The following is a 23,297-nucleotide window of genomic DNA, read 5'->3' on the forward strand; positions in this document are numbered from 1 at the left end:
TTCTTAGAAGTACATATTATCTTGAAGAGAGTGTTGAGTGATGTGTGATTCTGTTGACAGCAGTTTCACAGATTTTTACACTTCACCACTTTCTAGTAATAACTGATGCTACTGGTAGCCATTCGTCACTACAGGGGGTTACGAGAGCTAACAAACGACTATGGAGTATGAAAGCTTTGCAGCTAAGAAATGTTCACTTATTTATTAATAAAAAAAGGACACACCACGTCATATTAAGCACGACTTAATCCAGGAATGTTTTCTCTTTGTTTGTCTAGTATGATGCCAGTAACCTAGATTACTATAGATAACTATAAAGATAGATAATTTTAATAGCAAATTAGCTGGTTTTGGAGATTCCAGAATGTGCCCCAGAAGCAAGGAAATAGGTTGACGAATCATAGAAATCTAAGATTTCTTGATACTTGACTCAAGTTAACGTCCACTTTTGTACTGTATAGCTTTGTGTGTAAAATTATCTGAAGCATCTCAATTACATTTTTATCATAGAATTAGGGGGGGTGTCACCCCATGGGAGTGATTGGATTCCTGTCTAGGTGTGATCTTCTGCCTATAACCGCCACCTTTGGCTTCGGGCCTGGCCCTCGCTTGCCGCCAGGACTTACCATGAGAATCCAGTACTCCCCTCCTAATGACTAACTCAGAACACCTGTGAGTAGATTGACAACAGGTGAAACAGGCTGTGCCTACTTGGGAATACAGGGATACCAATAGCAGTGTACCAGGCCCTTAGCTGTCTGCTCATATAGGGCAGAAGTTATGCAGACAGCATTGATAATACCAGATCACTGGTTCAAGCCCAGGCAAGATGTTATGGGGGAAAGGCAATTTAAGAAGCTGGTGTGAGAAATTCATAAGCATTTTAAAACCACCATGGGAAGGCCTATTTATGAATATAATTTTACACAATCTTATTTTAAGACAGATTTTATCTCCGTATTAGATCTGCAACTTCTTGGTACACCCAGGAAAAAACTGTGGTATACTCAGTAATGTCATCTTTGTTGGACTGCAGTGTCAGGGTCCCAAGGGAGAGCTTTATACTACATGCCCACTTTCCTCATCACTCTTCTACTTCATTCTCCAAGTCTCTAAACATATTCCCACCTACCCTTCCCTCCATTTCTCATAACACAGAAATAAAGGTTATGGTATAGGCATAACAACAAATGTTTCAGTAAGGAGGACAATGGGCTATTGGTACCATGGTGGACCAGTACTGTACTGTTTCCAAAAACTGCAACCATTCAGACTTATTTTCATTTGCAGTGCTAGCTAGCTAGCCTTAAATAACATACCTCCTAATACAACCTGCACCAGACTGTTAGTGATCCCTTAAAAGCATGCTCAGATATAGAGAAAAATACATGCAACCCTAAATTGACTTTGCAGCCCAAAATTGAGCCCTTCTTTCATCTGGGCTGTTACGCTAAAACCCCATAGAGTTCAAGTAACAGCATGACGTCATTTCGGTACTTTGCCGATTACGCCGATTACGCTCTGGCGTAACTTCACTAGCGAATGAGATAGACTCTAGCGCTACTTCGCACTCTAACGCCAGATGAATTTTCGCTCTGGCCAATTCACGAAGATGCGGATTTTAATGAACGTTACCTTTTGCGCCAGACTTGCCTTCGCCACCTCAGACCAGGCATAGTGCAATAGAGTAGATGAGTTCCTCAAAAAAAATTAGCTTTTTTCTAAGTCCCAAAAAACGTTGGCGACTTTTCAGTTTGTCAGGGTGGTAAGCTGCAAAAGATCGTAATTTTTTTTAGGGTACCCAGCTTACCCCCTACATTTCCTTACATATCGCACATAAACTATACAGTGATGACATATGTAGGGCATTATAACAACTCTCTTTTCATTTATTAAGGTTCCCTGGCCTTGTGTTGTGTAATGTATTTGCTGAAACGCTAGAGGAACTTCGTATTGTTTGCTGAATTAACGCTAGCGAAACTTTGCCATTGTTCGGCGCCCTGGACACAACTTCACATTTTAGTGAATAAGCGTTGTCCTGGTGAATTTTCGCCTGGCGAAGTGTGGCGGTGTGAGCGAAGCTGTCGCTAGTGAATTTCCGGAGGTTAGTGAATGTGCCCCTATATTTCTTTACCTTGGTGCAAGAGTTCATGTAATAATAATATAATTCTATTTTTTAATTGCTTTATTTTGATCTTACCAGCCAATTCATATGGTCAGGCAGAGAGAGTGCCACTGCAGCACTGTAGAAAAGAGAATTATGGCTTCAATGTGTAAGCATTGTATCTAGTATATGACACATGACATATATACTTTCATGCTTTAATAAACACTTAGGTCACAAAGAAATAGGCAAAATGCCTTTGCAGTTTCAATAAAAAATATGAAATACTTTTTACAAGGTAAATTTTTATAATTATATAAAAAAGTTTAGTGCGGCCCAGAAAAAAAAACATTGTCTAATTTACAAAAAAGTCCAGATAGATCAGAAACACAGATACAGAAGAACGTTCTGAGGTTGGTACAGATATCTTGCAACAGCTTTTTTTCTTTTTCATTAGCAAATGCTCTCTTTAAGGAACATAAACGATCATCCAGATTGGTTTTTATATTGGCTCTATCAATCCCACTGATACACAAACACAGATGGAGTTCAAGGGCTCAGACCACAAAACAAGCATGCAGCTTTGAACAATGTAATATTTACACGGCTTCCATGGGCATCGTAAAAAAAATCCCACCTGACGACCCATTTTAGGAATCAAATGTTTTGCATAGGGATATGTGGGTACAACAGTAGTGTTAAGCTTAGAGCTTCAAAGTACAGTTACAAAAAGGAATCTTGTAAATTGATCAGTGGCTAAAATATTTCAGGGAAGCAGGGTTTTTGTTTTCCATTCAAGATTTTGTCATAGAGAAACCTGTCCTAATACAGACAAAAGCATTATCACCCAGCTCCTATAGTTGTATGTATAAAATTGCATTTCAGTCACTTTCATTTACCAGCCTTTGGAGAAAATGCAAAACTTGAGATGTTTCTAAATCCTGTACAAATTGTTTCAAATGTGAGATCATGGTGTTAAAGTTCTCTGATACGTGTGGTCATGCTTATGTATTACAGTGATTGTAAGGGCTATAAAGTGCATCAAAACTAAATACAATGGAGGGCCCACATTTGTGGAAGATCTAAAGTGTTTGCATTTACTTGTAGAAATTAATGTATGGGCAGTGGAGTCCTATGATTTGACACCATGGCCAGATTCAATAAGATGAGACTTATCTTCTAATTCAATTTCAAATTTTCCCATAGAGTCAGATGTAATGCAATAAGAAAAAATGATCACATGATAACGGTCTGGGGGAAAAACTGGAACTGAATTAGGAAAAAAAGTTGTTCTTCTTAAAGTTTTCACATAATAAACCATTAAATAAAATGTTCTCATGGAATTAAGTCTGGGCCTGTGTTCCAAGTGAGGCTTTCATTATGGAGAACTAAGGCATCATACCAACTATCACAACGACAAAGATTGATGTGCATGCGCTAAACAATATGCAGCCAGAGAGGTATGTGTTATGTTGTTCTGCTCACACCCTGTCCCTAGGACCAGGAAAAATAGTCTGAGAACTATCAGGTAATACTTTTAGAGCATACTTTTTGGTGGGACCTTAAATTTCAATTGTCCCACTTTTTACCAGTTCCAGTTCTATCATTCAAATTAGTTTAGGCAAATTGCGGACACGTATGGATGGCTGGGGGAAAGGCCAAAAATGTGTGTTTCCAATGTATCCCAAATTTTACACCAGAGCTAGGAAGTAGCTGTTACCATAATGTATTCTGTTGAGGACTGCCTCCTCCTCCTCCTTAGATACATCAATCAGGCAGGGATGTATGATCCAGCCATTAGCCCTACCAATGTGTTTGCATCATGTTTTGGAAGTTATTCAGTGATACAGAGAGTTAATACACAAGTTTTACATTTAAAAATGTGTTAGTAGAATCAAAACACAACAGAATACATCATTAACCAGAGAACCATAAATTCCAGTTGGCAATATATCACTCAATTGTTCCGTTTATGCAATAATCTATGCCCAAAGCATGGTCAGCATTAAACTGTACTTGACAAACATACAGTAATTATATACTGCACGGATATTCAACCAAATGTAATATTTTTAAGCCCCTAAAATGTATTCTGCTATAGCCCAGTTAAAAAAAATGTAAAAGTAGTGCAAGGGAGTATGACTACATTTAGGGCCATATTGATCAAATAGTTATTTAAAAAATAAAGTCAGACCAAACTAAAATCCACGACTTGACCTTATTTATTAAAAAAGAACAAATAAATCGGTTCAGGGAAAACCCCGAAAAAAATCTATTTTTTTCTCCACTAAAAATTCAAATATAGTAAAAAACTCGAATTCAAACTTGAAAACTGCTGTCTGTATACAAAGTCCTCTAAACTTGAAATTGATGCACATTTACTCAAGTGCTCCTCTTTTGGTTTTTTTAATATACGGTAAGCAGTAGGGATCATGTAAAAAATGGTCTGAAATTTGCTTCGTATCTAGTTACAAGGGATGGGCGGAATCCCTGAATCTTTTGTGAAGGAACTGGGTGAATACCGAATCCCAATCCTAATTTGCATAAGGAAAAGGAAAACATGGAAACGCTTTTTTACATCCTTGTTTTGTGGCAAAAAGTTACCTGATTTCCCTCCCCGCTCCTAATTTACATATGCAAAATTAATATTCGGATTCGGTACGGCCAGTTACAAAGATTCGTCTGAATCAGAATCCTGCTGAAAGAGGCCAAATCCCGAACAAAATCCTGGATTCGGTGCATCCCTACAAGTTACCAACAGCAACCTTTCAGCAGGCAGCAGTAAGCCGTTTAAAAACATCACATTGGTTGTTACGGTTACTAAATGCGGACAAGCTGTTGGGTCACTGACTATGCAGTAAGAGTCTCTGCCACTGACTTTGTATACCCTAAAATTCAGTAATGTGGTGTAAAAACAAATGAAGAATAAATTATAAGTAGTATTTTAAATATTGCTTTCGTTATATAGAATGTGTTGCTACATTTACATTTTTTGGCTTTAGATTTTTTAATTTTTTTTTATTGTAACAGCATTAACCCTCCTCCATCCTATAGCGTTTTTTTTCCTTCCTGAAATACCTTTCACAACCTTGCTCAGCATTACCATCTTCTGCCAGAGACCAACCAACCTGGGTTGATGCAAGCAACAGTTTTCTTGTTGACTAATTCAAGTGTCAAAGGGTTGAATAGATGATAGATCTGGCCTGTTTAGACCACAGACACTAATATAACATGCTCATTCTGTATCTATATAAATCTATATGTATGAATTATAATGTTGTGCTGGCTTCACTATGTTTAGCAATATACATGGATGTCTAGTTGAATGGCAGCAATTTAGGAACAGCTACAAACTAACTTGTCAATATATCTATCAATGTAAGCAGCTGCAGCTTTTTCATTTGTGAACAATATGACTTAAATAAGGGGCTCAAACCAAGCTAATTATCACAGTTTACAATTATTACACCTAATTAAGAGCTAGGGCTAGAGAATCACAAGGACCAGGGAACTAGGAAAAATAGAATATAATCATTTACATGTAGTTTTGTTTTCAGCAGATTATATTTACATGATTTTGCTGGATGTACATAATTATACAAACATGACCCAAATAAGGAAACATCCATGCTGTCCAACCCATTGATTTTGTCTGTTGATCTATTAGAAAACTGTACCGAAGATGGCCACACAGGACATGAAAAATACAAGCTTTAGTACAGTGTTAGTCCGTGGCCCTTGTTATAAACATTTTATTTGATTCCGAGCTTGCATAACAAATACCTCTTCTGCCTGCATATCAAAATGGTTTTGTGTGTCTTACCTTCCTCTGCTGTTAATGATACATAATACACACTTTGAATTTCGAAATATAATTCCGTAAAATGTAATTACAAATATTAGTTTTAGGTTTTAGAGAGCTTTTATATTATATATTTATTTCATTATAACCACTGCTTCATGTGTAATATTTTAGTCTTTCACAAAATGAAGGCAATTGGACATAAAATACAAATGGCAATACCACAGTAAAAGTCGTATAAAAGACAATTTAACATTTGGAAGAAGGAAAAAATCTTCCAGGTGAAAGGAACTTATATCCATTTCCAGAACTCAGTTTTATGCTGCGAAGTGTTCCAGGTAGATTAATGGATGGTGTAGATTGAGTCACATTTGCTACATTAATATTTTCAGTCTGTTTATGTCCATTCGGAGGAATCTGTGGGACAGCATCAATGTTTTTCTGCTGAACAGATAATTCTTTCAGTTCAAGGTTATCTGCAGCTTCTTCTTTCTTACTATGTCTAGGAGAGAGGTTCAACAAACTAAGAACATCTTTCTTTGAAGTCATTGTTCCTGGAGCTCCACGTAATATTTTTATCGGACCTGATGTCTGTTGTGGAGTACTTGTCCAAAACATCTTCAAATTGTGAATAGCTTTCACCTTTTCATCAATGGCAGCAAGTTTTAATTTGTCGATATCTGGAGCATCTGCAGGACTGGATCGAGCAGATCCAGCAGAGGAGTAGGACAATGCTGGGGATGAGGTACTTCCTGCTGGAGACTGATGCCCTGAGCTTGGTGATATGTTCAGAGGGGACCTGGAAATATGTGAGCTGTATGGAGAACTAGGATATTTTAGTCTGAAGTGTGGAGAATCTGAGCTTGGTGAAGCTTGACCACTATGAATGCTTATCCCTTCCTTTAATGATGTTTCTGAGTTTGCTGGGCTATTATAGCCTGAGCTTACTTTCTGAAGAGAAGAACTCCTTGTTGGAGGCTTTGGTTTTACAGTAACAGGGGATGGCATTCCTTTCTGAACAGGTCTGCTAAAAGCACTTGTTTCAGAAGATCTGAAACTAGAGCCACCATTTGGAGTTGAAGTACCATCAGCCGAATTGCTCCTCTTAATCACCTGACTGCCACTTCTTTGAAGTCGTTCAACGGCTATTAAATGACTTTGGGTTTCCTCTAATATTTTTTGAGCCAGCTCTTCAGGATTAAGCTTTTGGTTCTCTTCTTGAGATTTAACTGTACTGTCAGTTTCGGTGCTAGACTGATCAGATTCTCCAGTATCAGAACTTGTAAGCTTTCCAACTTTCTGAAAAGGAGAATTTGGACTTCGAATTAAAGCCAACTTGACAGGGGAGTTGGGTGTACTTATACTACCTTTAGGATTAACAGACACATGAATGCTTTCTTGAAGACAATCCTGTTTGATGCCAGAATCGGTGTTTTCTGTATATGAAAGGAGTGGTTCGTTGCTTATGATAGAAAATCCATCATATTCTTCCTGCTCTTCCTTGCCAAGTGAAATGTTGGATTGAGGGGAAGACTGGCTTCTTGACGCTGAGGTTCTAAGAGAATAAATATTTTTTGGCCTTTCATGATCATGACGCATTTTTTGGTCTCCCTCTAGTAGACACTCAGGTTTAGAAACAAAACTCATTGAAGAGGCAATTGAGCTCAGACTGTAGACAGATATAGCATCTGAAGCCATGCCGTCTGGGCAAGGTGGTGAGAATGGATGACCTGGATATCCTTGAGGCATTGGATTGGAAACAGACTGAGAAGAAGCCAGCGATTCAAGTGATGAAGAACTGTCAAGACTAAGGCGCTTGGGAAGCTCTGTAGAATCTTTAAATAAAAACAACAAAAAAAGTCAATTATTAATCGCTCAGTATGAATGAATGGCAGTGTTTAGCTGCAGTATATTTATCAATAATACTGGATACCTTATTAACTGTCACACAGGTGCATTAACTCTGGCATCACAATTGAAATCTATTTCTTTAGTTTCCTTGGCATCGGAAGCAAAACATTTAAATGTCAACTGTACTTTCCATTTATGCATACACCTAATAAACAGTGATGGTTTCTTTATTGCAAATTGTTTTTTTTTATTGCAAATTTTTATTGAAAACACACTGGTAAAGTTTTCATTTCTAAACTTAAGTCTCAAATTTAACCTGAGTTTGTAATTAATTAGGTATTTCCGATTTAGTCATCAAGGTATTATTCCAATGTATGTCATAATATACATATATTATTGCATGGGAGGACTGGTAAATGGGGAGCCTGGATTCCATGAAAGGGGCTTTAACTTCCTGGAGTGTCCCTGCCCTGATGATTTATTACACATAAATAAAATACCACCAATTTGTTTGCAGAAATCCTAGTACTGCCATTAAAAACAAATGATCTTTTATATCCAGTTAAGAAATATATTAAAACAACAACAAATAATATACATTCCTTCATACATTAAAGGAATTACTTTTTTTCATTCTAACTATCGACACCTGATCAATTGTTATAAAAAAACATACCAAAGAGTGCAAGAAGAGACTGTAAAGCAAACTGCATTGTCCTCTTGTTAGCTTGTTTGCCTGTTTTCAGAATGACTTCCTCTTGGCCAACTTCACACAGGTCAAAGCCTAAAAGAAACCAAACATAAGCAATTTTCTATTGGTTCATCTGTGATTGGTTTATACTGAAACTACATATCTCTGCAGATGAAATGACATTGATTCCCCATTCATCGATCAAGTGACTTCTTTAGAGGCAAATGGAATAAACTTCTGTACAACTCAAGTATTTTGTTTTCTTAATAAGAATGTCGTTTTTAAAAAAAACTTAATAAACACATGGAACTGCACAAAGGAAAAATACATTTAATTTATGTAAAATTCTTCTACAAATTTACACATATTACAATATATTTTTAAGAAGAAGGAAAGGCTTGGTGCACTTGGGGGTGGCAAATGTTAGGCACCCCCAAGTGATTGCATTGACTTACCTGAAACCCCACTATGGCCCAGGGTTATACCAGTGAGCACCATGGATCGATCCACTTCTGACTTCTTCTTTCTTCAAATTCCCCGGGCCAAACGCATGCGCAGTTGAACTAAATAGCTGAAGCAGCCGCGGGAAGACAGAGGAGAACGGAAGAAGATCGCTCCGTGGTGCTCACTGGTATAACCCCAGGCCGGTGCAGCTTTCTGCTTATAGAAGCACCGGCTCAGGGTTTCGGGTAAGTCAATACAATCACTTGGGGGTGCACCAAGCCTTTAATCCAAAATATTCACAAGTAAATGCACAATGGGGGATTTGGTATCTCCAATACTGAAACAACGATGATCAAACAAGCCCTGGCGTGTTAAAGAGATTCATTATTTAGTGGCGAGAGTGCTATTTTGGCAAGGTTCAGTTTTCATGAGAATCAATGCCATTTGCTACCTTAACATCTATTTGTGAATTAATTAGACTGATTCACTACTTGATTTGCAGTGATGAATAGTGATTTGCAGACTAACGTAGATGGCTTTCTTTCACTCAAATTGATTCCCTAGTCTGGACCCAGTTAATTTGCCCACTACTAATTACTGCAAGTGCATACTAAAGCTATGTAACAATGAGTGACTAGGAGCTCTACCATTGGCAGACACAATTTATTTCCATAAGCAATATGTGTTTTGGTCTAATGTTGAACACAGAAAAATAGGTCTCGACTGTTTCTGCATTTGAATGGCATTTGGTCATTATACTGCCAATCTCTAATCTACCAGTGCTTCTTTCTGGGCTGTGTATGATGTAACATAGTAACATAGTAAGTTAGGTTGAAAAAAGACAAATGCAAATCAAGTTCACCCTGTTATGTCTGTATATAACCTGCCTAACTGATAGTTGATCCAGAGGAAAACAAGAAAACCAATTTGCCTCAGATGGAAACATGTTCCTTCTTGACTCCAAGATGGCAATTGGACCAGTCCCTAGATCAGCTTGTACTATGAGCTATCTTTCATAACCCAGTATTCCATCATTTGCTAAAAAGACATCCAACCCCTTCTTAAAGGGGACCCATCACCCAAAAAAATGATTCCCAAATCCTATTTTATCATGTTAGTCAAGCAAAATTAACTTTAATTACACTGTAAAAATTATTTGAATCTTGTTTCTTTCCATCTGGGAATTCATAATTAGAGCAAGCCAGCATGAGCCATTTTTTGGACCCTGTTATTAAGGCAAGCCTTGCATCATCTCAGAATCTTGTCTGTGCACCAGAATGGGGGAGCTGATGTCCATCCCCATGCCCTGGTTATACAATTAAATGGTGAAGAGAACAGGGGAAGGTGGGCAGAGCAGTGACATCTAGGAAGTGCTGAATGAAAAGTGAAAGTAATTGCCATAGAGGAGGGGCAGGCAATATTTAAATGACAGCTGACATGGTTTACACCAGCTATGCGTGATTAAATGAAAAAAAGTATTTGGGTTTCATGTTTAATTTGAAAAGGACTTTTATTATACAGCTTTTTATGTCTGGGAGACAGGTCCGCTTTAAAGCTGTCTAATGTATCAGCCAATGTGTTTGCAGTTTTCGATGTGACAGTGCCTGAAACCCTCTCACTTCTTTGCAGATCTACTCGTCGTTTGCACCATCAGTATAGCCAAATACATTCATGATGAATTGCCACACAATTTAGTTATAAAATGTTACAATAACAAAAAAAAAGAAGGCAAAAAATAGTTGAGTACCCAAAGCTGCTAAAAATTCATGACATCCTGGAAGTCTCCACAGCTGAACACTGATGGACACCTGAATGGGTGCTGATGAGAAATCATGTTCTTTGTCTCCAGCCTGAAGTTGAACAAGAACTTGATGTAGCTGTGGGGTAAACAAAGACATTTTCAATCTGTAAAATGTTCTGGCATCTTTAGTCACAGCAAAATTCACATGCAAATATGTTGAGAAAGGCACTAGATAATAAATCTAGATTCCTTATTAGGAGGGCTGATATTCTGGGGTTTCCTTACAGCACCCAGATGAGTGCCTAATGAGAAGAGCCACAGATTATATCTGCCTACTTGAAGCTTTGCTACCCTTGTTCTTCTACTTAGTTATTTATGCGTTTAGGGGATAGGGAAGCCAAAGACACTGCCCAATTATTATATTGCTCTGAAAATATAATATACAGCTCTAAAATTATAAATATTGCTGATTTTTTTCTAACCCCAGCACAGAGAAAACCTATTTGTGGTGTTAAATTACAAGCAATGAAACATTTTAGAATCCCATATTTATGTAGGGGTTCACCATCTTGGAAAGTGTCTGCAATACTCACATGCTCATTGGGCTCTGAGCAGCTGTTGAGAAGCTAAGCTTAGGGGTCGTCTCAAATTATCAAGCAGAAAATGAGGTTGGCCTGTAATATAAACTGATGCTACAAGGTTGATTATTAAATTCTGATGCTATCTGATGCTAGTTGCACTGGTTTCTGGGACGATGTAGTAATTATATGTATTAATTATCAGCCTTATATTGTATGTGTACAGTACATTGTGAGTGGGTCCCTAAGCTCAGTAAGTGACAGCAGCACAGAGCATGTGCAGTGAATCAGCAGAAAAGAAGATGGGGAGCTACTGGGGCATCTTTGGAGACACAGATCTTTACTGCTAAAGGGCTGTGGTTGCCTTGGGCTGGCACAGAAGCCCAAAATATAATATACAACATTTCTAGCCTACTTCTTTAGTTAGGCTTTAGTTCTCCTTCAATGTTTCAAATTAATTAAGACTACATTAACATGGATTAGCCCCTTAAATAGTTCTTAGGATTTATAAAGCTATTAAACTTGTGTTTTTTTTTAATCAATTTATCGTACATAAACTATATTGTGCAAAAACATTTTTAAATTTTTTTCTTTCAAATAGAATTTTTTTTTCTATCAAATAGAAGTGTTCTATGTGAAAACATTATTTCAGCTGTGGTTTGTAAGTTTACAGGGGTTGTTCACCTTCCAAAACTTTTTTTAGTTCAGTTGGTTTCAGATAGTTCACCAGAAATAAAGACTTTTTCCAATTACTTTCTATTTCCTATGTGTGACCATTTTTATAAAGTGAAAGTCTAATTTTTCACCTTTCTAAAGCTGCTCTGGGAGGGGGGGGTCGTCGATCCTCTAAACTGTTCTAAATGGATACATTTAGTTGATACATTTCTTATCTTTGTCCCTGCTGAGCAGAATCCCTGAGTTTCATTACAGGCAGCTGTTAGAATTGATACAATAGTTGTTAATACTCCAGAGATGCTGCTGAGAAATGTATCAACTAAATGTACCAAAATTTAGTAATTCTGCGCCTGAATTACTGAGCTGCCAGACTCAAACACCAGAGAAAGAAACCTAAACTTTAAACTTAGATTTTGGAATAAATAAAAAATTCAACTCAATTGAAAAAAGTCTAAATCTGAAAACAATTGGACGGTGAACAACCCCTTTAAAGGCCATTTCCTATTTCACCTTGAAAATAACCAAGCCTATTTACCAAGTAGCAGTACATTTATATGTTAGTGGAATGAGTTGAATGCTTTAATTTGACAGACATCATCTAGTGAAAGTGGCAGCTAAAACAGAAGTTGCACCAAGTTTAGGCCAAAAGTATATTTGTACCAAGATGGTTACTGCACTTGGTAACTGCTGTCTTAGCCTGAGGGTTAATAATTATTTGGCAGAGGTGCCATGCAGTGGAAGAATAGATGGATTTGGATGGTAAACAGAGATTAATAAATCATACTAAACATGTCCTTATTGCATGCAGATCAGTAATGGCTTGTTATCTTTGCCAACCCTTTGCCTTTTTTTTGTTTCAGAAGGAAAGCGAAGTGGGTGAACATTGCTTATGTCATCCAAACTATGGGTTACCTCTTGATAGTAATGATATGAAAGATCTCTGAGTTTAGCTCAGTCCAGCAGATTACTTGCTGCATGCAATAAGGAAAATGAGGAAACAAATAATTTGCTACAAAAAGCACAGACATCACTTCCTTGTACACTTACCATTCCAACCATATTTTTAACAGCCTTCAGCCAGCAGATTATAAGCAGTTAAAAAAAATGAAAGCAGGAGAAATAAAAGAGAAAAAAAGAGCCTTAAACCTCAAGCAAAGGTTACTTTGCAACACATTAATGCATTGGCAGCAAGCTATGATAGATCAGGGAAGCTTCAAACCAGAAATGAGTTCACAAAAAGCATCATGCAAGATGACCACAAAATTTAAGAGAATGTCTGTCTAATGTAATAAACATTACAAATAAACATAATCAAAAACTGGGTTTGCTGGCCTTTAGAACGATAATAGGTCTATGTAATAACAAGGCCAACATTTTCAAGTAACCCATAGCAACTTACTACATGTTGGGTTTCAAACAGCAGACCACATAATGATATCTGCTAATTGATGACTATGGGTTTCTAACACTTTGACGAAGTACAAAATTATCTGGGCCGCTAGCTATCAGTCTCATCAATATGCACTAATGCCTTAGAATTTATTATATTGCTGACCATTTTTCAGAAATAATTGAAAAAACCAAAACAACCCCCCTCCCAAAAAAACCCCAAAAACATGTTACAAAGGAGTGTCAGACAATTGCAACTCGATTCATTTCCCCAGGGGGACCATTTTATAAAATCTCACATTCAAGATCTAAATTTGAACATAGATTTGTGAAAAGAAAATCAAATTTAAACTTGATCTTGAGCTTTCATTTGCAATGGCTGCTAGCATATTTACAAAATTTGTGAAAATTTCTAAACCTTTGAGTTGGAAAACTTGAATAAAAAAAAAAATTAGATTGTGTTTTCACCACATTTTTGTCAAATCGAAAAAAAAAATGCAATATTGATTTTAGTTAATTGCTCTGCACAAATAGTCAACAAAGCACCTTAGTTAGTATTCTGGGAATTATAATTTAAAATAGCTAAGATACTGCAAGCCTACTGTTTCTAACGTAACCATGTCACATTTCTCTTGGACTTCATTGTGTTTGCAGTTATCATACTTTGGAAATAGTAATACAAATTGCCTACATTAGTATGTGCAATTAGTAACAATACTTTTAACTATATGCTTTGCCTGTGCAACAACCTACCCTCACAAGATCAGTGGACAGTGCAATGGTTTGCTAATGCATTTCTCTATTTAGCCACTAGATGCTTTTTGAGCTTGGCATGAGCAATAATCCACTGTTTGCACTTTCAACCCAGTTAAGGCCAAGGTTCCAGCAAAGCAGGAATAAACTGCCTTTATAAGAAAGACTCTTTCTGCTACCAGTTGCTTAGTCATTAAGGGGATGGTTCACCTTTAAGTTAATTTTAGTATGTTATAGAATGGACAATTCTTAGCAACTTTTCTGTTGGTCTTCATTTTTTATTTTGTATAGTTTTTTTTAATTATTTGCCTTCTTCTGACTCTTTTCAGCTTTCAAATGGGGTACACTGACCCTGGCAGCCAAAAAAAACTATTGTTATTGTTACTTTTTATTACTTATCTTTCAATTCAGGCCCTCTCCTACTCATATTCCAGTATATCATTCAAACCACTGCCTGATTGCTAGGGTAATTTAGATCCCAAGGAAAAACATTAGCCTGCCCTCTGCACCCAGTCCCTTTGCACCCCACCCTCCCCCTACAAAAGCCAGTAAGGGTGTCATGTGAAGAACACTTTTGCCTGCCCATAAAAATCTTCTCAGTTCTCGCCCCATACAATGGGTGTCTGTAAGTTAAAGAGACAGTCATTTTTTGGGGCAGAATGGGGCACAGTGGCAGCTACTATTCTTTAGAACCTCACTTACCCGATTGATAAGCTGTTCTCCAGTTTCTGAAGCAGTTATGAGCTTACAAAGTGCCTGAAGGGCCGAATGAGGCAAACCTTTAAGAAAAGAATGACAGTTGAAAATGTAATTCCGCCATCATTAAATTTCTATCTATCCAGCAGTAAAGAAAGTACATAACTGTTTCATATAATGAAAGTTCAGCTACCAGCAAAGATAGAAAAGAGCTAGAGAAAAGCACATTTTTTGTCATTTTGTCACCACATTTGAATGAAGAAGTTCACAAGCTCTTGTGTAAATTACTGGCAACCCTACCCTACAGTCAAGCTTAAACAGAACTCTGGTTGGTAAACATCTTAGATGAGTATGCAAGAATCACATATATGTACTATTATAGTTTGGCATTTTAAAGATTGCAGTCACTAAAAAATGTATATTTTCTACTAAACCTACATCCTGTGCCCTTCTTCTAATTATATATTAAAATGTATAATATCCAGTGTAAGTTACCTAGAAGTGACTGTATGGTGGTACTGCACTGCTGCAGACGATCACCAGGATCAGAAGTTGGGAAGAACACTGCTGCAGGAAGCCCGCTGGATGGAGGGTCCAGACGAAACCCTACAGCTGTCAACAATGACTGCCAGCCTTGAACTCCGCCAACTTTATTCTCCACGCTCTGTTGAGATGTATACATAGAATTCCGCTGTCCATTCTGAATTCGCTGCAAGGACTTCTCAACCTGTAGAACACAATGATAAACTGACTTGGGTACATTTAGGGTGAGTCATTGTAGATGGTGACAGGCCCGGACTGACAATCTGTGGATTCGGGCAATTGCCCGAAGGGCCGCTTTAAATTTCATTCAAGTGGGCCGGCCCGCTCTCTCACTCCTAATCAGAAACTGTGCTGCAGTGAGTGTCTCCGGAGCCATGTGACACGCCCCTTGTGCCTGCCTTCTCAACACCAATACTCCCAGCTGCCGAGGCAATACACAGGGAGCCATAGTAATGGCTGGAAAGTAGTTGGTGGCGACATCTAGAGGATGTGCAGCAGCATGGGTGGGCCTTGCCGGCTCAGACCCACTGCACAGAGCAGACGCTCCTCACCTCCCCTCCCCTGCCTGATCGCATGAAGAAGATTGTGCGAAGTAAGTACAGTATGTGCGAGCAGCAGGGGTGGGGGAGGATTACAGAGCGGCCCTGCGACTGAGGAGAGGTGGGGGAGGATTACAGAGGGGGCCCTGCGATGGAGGGGGGCCCTTGGGGGCCTAATGTGGCAGCCCTGGTGGCCCCTGCCCCCCACCCCAGTCGGACATTAATGTGCAGGATATGTCAGTGTTGGAGCTGGCTGTACTGAAGCCAGTCAGATTGAAAAGTAAATGGAGGAGGTTAGAGGATCTCCTAACCAGCTAAATACTTTGCATGGTCAGTAAAAACAATGTTTCCTGTCAATGTAAATAATAGGGAAAATGCATAAAAAAAATATATGAAGGCCAGAACACTCCTGTATTATAAGGAATAATGTACCCCCTACTGTAAATGATAAGGATATTAGAAGTCACTGAGGGGTTGTTCTGTGACTATATAAAGGCACAAGGCTGCAGGCTGAGTTATACAGGGAACTCTGAGTATCACTCATGTATTATAAGGGATAATGTACCCCCTACTGTAAATGATAAGGATATTAGAAGTCACTGAGGGGTTGTTCTGTGACCATATAAAGGCACAAGGCTGCAGGGAGTCTGCGTTATACAGGGAACTCTGAGTATCACTCATGTATTATAAGGGATAATGTACCCCCTACTGTAAATGATAAGGATATTAGAAGTCACTGAGGGGTTCAGTGGCCATATAAAGGTAAAAGGCTGCAGAATCTTTAACATATTTCACATTACATAACCTTGTTTAATATCCATCATAACATTATCTTTGAATGCTATTTATAATTTGGCTTAAAAGTATTTGCCTGATGCTTTTACATTACTTTTCTTGCCCCCATGTTCCTCTATGAGGGGGCTGCCATATTTGTGCAGCAGGAGTCCGTTAGTATTAGAGACTCTGACAGGCTGAGATGGGACAGTCAGATTGGCAACACAGTCAGGTTTAGGAACTTCAAGTAATAATTAATTACAAAAGAAGTATGAAGAACTACTGTATCAGCAAAAAACAATCAACTTGACCTATATGTAATTTTTATTGTAGATTAATATTTTGAAATGAAAATTTTTAATGTCAGTATCACTTTAAACGAGAGAGGCAGCTCTTTATGCACATCATTTTTTGCAGTTTTACCCCAATGTATAAGTGGATGAGTACAAGACCATCGAGTGTTTACATGTGGGCTGCTTTGATTTTTTTTGCCCGGGCTGCTTTTTAGTCCCAGTCCGGCCCTGGATGGTGATGATGATGATGCATCTACCAACAAGTTTTAATCATGATTCTGCATATTATGGCATTGAAATAAAAATTACATCTTTATGTCCACAAAACAGGAAAACATTAAGAAGTTTTTCAGGTTTTATAATTTCTAGTAACTTCAGCTTGCTGCCAATCAGTTTTTCTTTTCCCCAAGTCGATTTTTTAAAGAAAACAAATAAAAAGCTCGGCAGATTTTAGGTGGCAAGCTTTTTATTTTTTGCTCTGGGAAAAAAAAAACCTGATGAGCAGCAACCCGAAATAATCGAATGCAGAAACCAGACATGAGTTTAGGAACTTTCATGTGGTTTAAGGAACCATTTGCTTGAGTCTGGAGGCTTGATCAGCAATAAATCAGCCCCTATGTGGTGCAGCATCACTTGTATAGCAGCTAAATTAATTATTATGAATGATTCTGTGCCGCAAAAAGCCCCAGTATGTATAATAGAAGAATGTCTTTGTTAAATACATGTAGTGATGTTCAAGCAAAAACTGTGCTGCTCTTACCAGATGTAGTAGGACTCTGAGGGCATCCCTTGCTCTGTCTGGGTTTTGAAGGATTTCTGACAAGGCTTGTCCAATCAGTGAGGATGGGCTGTTGAGCTTCACATCACTTCCAATGAGCATGAATCCTATGTGGGGTGGATATTTTGACAGATATTAGAATTGTGTAAACATAATTATGAGATGAAAGGAATAAGAAGCGACATCTCGCATCATAAACACATCAGTATAAACACATTTTAAAAATAATCAGTTGCTTAAAACACTTATTTATAAATTTTCGAATTCATGTGAGTCTTCTTTTAACTCACCTGAATTCGAAAAGTCAAATATTCAATTATTTATTATAAAAAACAAATTTTACCGAGTCGAAAACTCGAATTTGAGTCAACTCGATTTAAGTTTTTTTTCCGAATGTCAGGAAGGCTCTCCCATTGACTTATACAGCAATTCGGCATGTTTTAGGTGTCAAATTCAAATTCTTAAAGGGCCAGAGTATGATAAATCTCAAAAATCTAATTCAAATTTTTTTTAAAAAAATCTAATCGAGTTTGGATAATTCCCAAGTCGAATTTGACAGTTTTGACTATAAAAAAAATTGAAAATTCAAATTAGAATTTTCAATTTGATCCTTAATAAATCTGCTCCTTGGTAATGCATTAGTTGGGTAATAGCACAAAAAAATATATTACAAATTCAGAGTGCTTGCCATATGTGAAAATACACAAAATATGTATTCGTCCCAAATGCCGTCTCTTTAAATAAAATAGAGTTTCATTGCTTTAAAACAAAATCATAAAAATAAAGAACAACATTTTACAGACAATAAATAAAGCAAAAAGTACACGTATAGGATCCCTTATCTGGAAACTTATTATACAGAAAGCTGCAAATTAAGGGATGGCCATCCCCTCATGGACTCCATGTAAATCAAATATAATTCATATTTTTGAAAAATGATTCCCTGTAATAATACAACAGTACCTAGAACTTGATCCTAACTAAAATATAATTAATCCTTATTGGAGACAAAAAGGTCCTATAAGGATTATTTAACATTTAACATTTCTTTGTTGATTCAAGGTATGGTGATTCAAATTACAAAAAGACCCCTTATCTGGTAACCCCAATTCTCAAGCATTCTGGATAACAGGTCCTGGATATTTTTAAATTATAAATGCTTTCTGCTTTAGATACTGGTCTTTCTTTCTCAATATTTTTTTATTGGTTTTCAGTTTTTATAATAAACTCTGATACATTATATAATTAAATGTGAAAATCATATACTTACCATGTAAACACGAATCACTGTTACAGATCAATGATTCGTAGTTACATAAGAGCATATCCAAGACTATGCAATAATACAAAATGTTATACATGTATCAAATAACTTTTATAAAGTGCAAAAGAAAGACAATAAATAAAGAAAAATGTAAAAAGAAAATTAAAGCAATAAAAATAAACATAGATACTGGTCTTTCTAATTGTAATACTGTACAAGGAAATAAAAAATTACAGCTTTAAGACCTACTGTAAATGCAACGCCAGCTACTGAGACAAGGCTATATATGATATGGTTAACAGCTGCATCCAATAAAAATGATGTACAATGTAGGCACAAAATAATTATCATACCTGCCCAGTTTGATGGATGTGAGTATTGCTTACTACTTTGCACTGTTTTCATTGCTTCAGAGAGCGATGCACTTGCTTTCATTCCATTTAGGAGAGATGAGTAAAACGCATGAACAAACATTTTTGAAGCGGACACAGGAACAGGCCAGAGGGATACGAGGACACACTGAGCTCCTGCAGCCAAAAAGGCTCTCGTCAAGCCAATAACACCATCTGCTGTAACCTTGTTGCTGGATTCCTGATAAGAACCAAGAACAACTAATTTTACGGGGAGCCGAAGATCCAAAACATCTGCTGCAGTCAGCAAAAATTCCTGGAGAGGGGGACAGTCTGAAATGCTTTCTACATCGCTGGCATCATCCGGCATTTGCAGAGATTCAGGAATTGTATAGGTATTGCCAAATGTTTTGGTTGTTCCCGAAACACCTTCGCTGTTTGGCGTCAAAATAATAGCCGCTAGCTTCCATGAGATGTGAGTGGCAAAGTGGACACATTCTGCTTGAGAAAGGGCACTCATGACTTTTTCTTTCATTGCTAAATTTCCAACAAGCGGTTGGCATCCAAGTAGCTCTGCCACCATATAGGCTTCTTCTTCTGCTGAAGGCATTGGTCCCCAAAGCCATCTATCCATTACTGATGGAGGAAGTTTGGGGTTGCCCACAACAGCCGCCATTGAGGTAGAATTTGAGTACATTGGAACATTCTTCCGGAAGTGAGACTAAAAGGTAAACAGAAGAGATGAAAGTATAGTCAGATATATTCATAGTCATTTCTTAATACTCTTCAGTGAACGTGAAGTTTAATCTCATGCAATTAAAGGTTAACTAAAGGCCAGCAAATGACTAGACAAGAAATTCATGCTATATAGCAGTTATCCCCAACCAGGGCTCGCAAGCAACATGTTGCTTACCAACCCCTTGAATGTTGCTGCCAGTGGCCTCAAAGCAGGTGCTTAATTTTGGATTTCTGACTTGGAGGCATAAAGGCCATTTGTACTGCCAAACAGACCCACCTGTAGTCTGCTAGTCCACATAAGGGTTACTAAATAACCAATTACAGCCCTTATGGTGCACCCCCTTGGAACTTTTTTCATGCTTGCGCCCCAACTTTTTTAATATTTAAATGTGGCTCACACAACATCGGACTGTGTGGTCCAGAGCCCACCAAGGTTGCTGCCTTAGCGGCCCCTCGCCCCAGCAGTGAGGTCCACCCTTGGTCTCTCTTTTTTCAGCTGCAGTCAGGGCTGGGGGAGGTTAAATGGAAGCAACCAGGGCTTCAGCAGGAGCGGGTTTGGGTCTACAGGAGTCTGCAGGACCCACTGGGTTTTTACAGGTGTCCTGCCGGCCCAGTTAGACCCTATGGTTGAGGCTCCATACTACATAGCTAGAAGGGGTCTCTGCCCAAGTAGAAAAAGCCCAAAAAAAAAAAAAACCCATGAACTCATGATCAAGTAACTGACATAATAGATTATGCCCAACTTTCCACCAACCCTTCCCTCTACTCCAGAATTCCAGCCACAATCTAAACTTTAGTGTCTCTCTGGGCCCTCTAAGCCGCCAGGCGCTAGACCTGTATACAACTGCAATAATAATGTTTTTTGTTAACTTATAAATACTAATTATTTATGCAATATTAATATTTCAAGGTTCCAGGTATAGAGGGCAGCTATATGCCTTTTTAACCAGCCTTTGATTTGATGTGCGTAATTACTAAATAGCTCAGATGCTGTCCTGAGAACACATCAGATTTGATTAGTAATCAGCCCTGCAGCAGGAGAATGTTCTATGTTATTGCTGCTAAATAGATGAAACACAGCGCTTGATGATTTATTAATCACAGTTCAAAGTTACTCATTTCGCTAAAGGAACCAGAGTTGTCCTGCTCTCTGGTCAGTAAGCGACCCAGAGGAAGGCTGCTATTAAAGATTTCTGAGAAAGCAAAGATAGTACAGACGCTCACAAGGCTGAGCTGGGATCATAACCAGCACCCATAGGTTACATCATTTCACGATCTACCAAAATGAATCTACTATTTAATTACATAGCACAGAAAATCCAAGCAGGGAGAAAATGTGTAAATGACACATTGGGAAATATTGGTATGAAAGCTGTGTTGTACATTAACTGCAAACAGAACACTGTAGGAACAGCATTATCAAATTATTAAGCACTCCCAATTTTAACCATACCCTGTAAAGCCAGATACCATAAAAAAGGAGCAGAAAATGTATTGTTATAACCCTGTTTAGCAGTGACATATTAGTGCATAGCACCTCTATTATTTGCCTTTCTGTTCTGCTTCAAGCTCTCCGGAAACTGGCTGTGAAATGTGATTTTTATAGTAATAATTATTTTTAGTTCAACCATCCTCCAGTTTCTTTTCTGCCATTCACAAAAGTTGTGGTAAAGCATTCAGGCTTCTGTTACATGGACAAAGGGGAAGTGGCTTTAATCTCATTCAGTGGCTTCATTCTCATTCTGCACTAACAAGTGCCATGGCCTACAAGCTTTAAATAGGCAGATAGTTTAGCTGGTAACTTTCTGGCAATAAATGCTGTCCTCTACTAATACTGTAAACAGCAGCAGCTGAAGGAGATTTAGATTTAGTTTCTTCAAGAGGAGAATGCATCAACATATTAACTCAATAACATAGACATTATGACTCCATTCTTACCTTGGAATTGATACTGAGAGATCGAATGGAAGGTACAGCAATGAGATTGAAGCGTTCATAAAGGTACTCATTTGATGAGCTCCCTTTGAGCAAAGCAAAAGGAATGAGATAGAGCTCTCCTTCTAACACCAACACGAGCTGTCGATGCCTGCCCACTGGGCCACTGGAATGCATGAGACCCTGGAAAGAAAAAGTTTATCTGCTGTAATAAAACCTACATGTCTGTACCTGTTTAAGCAAATGCACACATCATAATCAGCAATCACATTGGTGGATTTATTCAAATTATCAAATAACTATAAAGCGTATTTATTAAATATACAACATGTAAAAATATGAAATTATGGAGCAGTGACAGGTGGACCTCAGCACCAAAATGCTTTGGCTAGCACAGTGAACCCCAACCAGTGGCTCATGAGCAACAGTTCACCAGCCCCTTGGATGTTGCTCCCAGTGGCCCCAAAGCAGGTGCTTATTTTTGAATTCCTGGCTTGAAGACAAGATTTATTGCATAAAAACTATGTGTCCTGTCAAATAGAGCCTCCTGTAGGCTGGCAGTCGGCATAAGGGGCAACCTAATAGTCAATCACATGCTTTATTTGGCACCCCAGGAATGTAAAAAGAGTTAGGGAGTAACACAAGCATGAACTTGTGGTTCCAAATAAGTGCTGTCATTGCCTATTTGGTAGCCCCAATGTGGACTGGCACTATACTTAGCTTTTATACTGGCACTATACTTAGTTTTTATGCAATTAAAACTTGCTTCCAAGCCTGGAATTCAAAAATAAGCACCTGCTTTGAGGCCACTAGGAGCAACATCCAAGGGGTTGGAGAGCAACATGTTGTTCACAAGCTACTGGTTGGGGATCACTGTCATATACAAATAGTCAAATAGTTGCCATAGTAAATATAAAGTAAAATATACTTTTACTTAGGCTTTTGGCAGAGACCATGAATAGTGACATAGTTGCAAATATCTGAAAACAATTTCTACGGACGCTTTGTCGCGGTGTCACTGTGCCATTCGAGAAATGCTCTGAAAGACAGCATAATGTGCCCTATCCATCATGTATGATATGCTTCATGGTCATGGATATAACGATATCATTGCATTTACAGCAACCCTTGTCAATAGGTCATAGAACAAAAGGAGAGCTTGGGAACCGATTTCTGCCCATACTCCCCTCTCAATCCTCACAGTTTAAAAACGACCAACATAGGCCTAATGTTTTGTTACCAAACTCATATTTAAACCGACACAGCTATTTTCCAAACACATCATTGATGTGTATCTAAAATATATTTTCCCGTTCATTTTACATTCTGATATCATGTTCGTTTTAGCACCAGAGAAGA

The 23,297-nt window shown here is 38.0% G+C and overlaps 1 protein-coding gene across 3 annotated transcripts in view; it reads right to left on the minus strand.

Moving 5' to 3' along the window:
* Nucleotides 1-2,311: 2,311 nt before the first annotated feature.
* The window catches only part of LOC108715847 (tetratricopeptide repeat protein 28), a 334,240-nt gene continuing 313,254 nt past the window's right edge, over nucleotides 2,312-23,297 (minus strand). For 2 of the 3 annotated variants that reach the window (XM_018261348.2, XM_018261365.2), the window contains 9 exons: nucleotides 21,942-22,121; nucleotides 19,269-19,986; nucleotides 17,634-17,758; nucleotides 15,220-15,451; nucleotides 14,731-14,807; nucleotides 12,934-12,957; nucleotides 10,640-10,769; nucleotides 8,434-8,541; nucleotides 2,312-7,741 (listed from right to left, as the gene is read on the minus strand). In XM_018261348.2, coding sequence (XP_018116837.1) covers nucleotides 6,156-7,741; nucleotides 8,434-8,541; nucleotides 10,640-10,769; nucleotides 12,934-12,957; nucleotides 14,731-14,807; nucleotides 15,220-15,451; nucleotides 17,634-17,758; nucleotides 19,269-19,986; nucleotides 21,942-22,121 — 3,180 coding nt within the window. In that variant the 3' untranslated portion in view covers nucleotides 2,312-6,155. The remainder of the gene's footprint in view (nucleotides 7,742-8,433; nucleotides 8,542-10,639; nucleotides 10,770-12,933; nucleotides 12,958-14,730; nucleotides 14,808-15,219; nucleotides 15,452-17,633; nucleotides 17,759-19,268; nucleotides 19,987-21,941; nucleotides 22,122-23,297) is intronic. The other variant, XM_018261357.2, reaches the window with a different exon arrangement.

This window comes from Xenopus laevis, chromosome 1L (genome assembly GCF_017654675.1).
Source record: "Xenopus laevis strain J_2021 chromosome 1L, Xenopus_laevis_v10.1, whole genome shotgun sequence".
NCBI classification, from domain to species: domain Eukaryota; kingdom Metazoa; phylum Chordata; class Amphibia; order Anura; family Pipidae; genus Xenopus; species Xenopus laevis.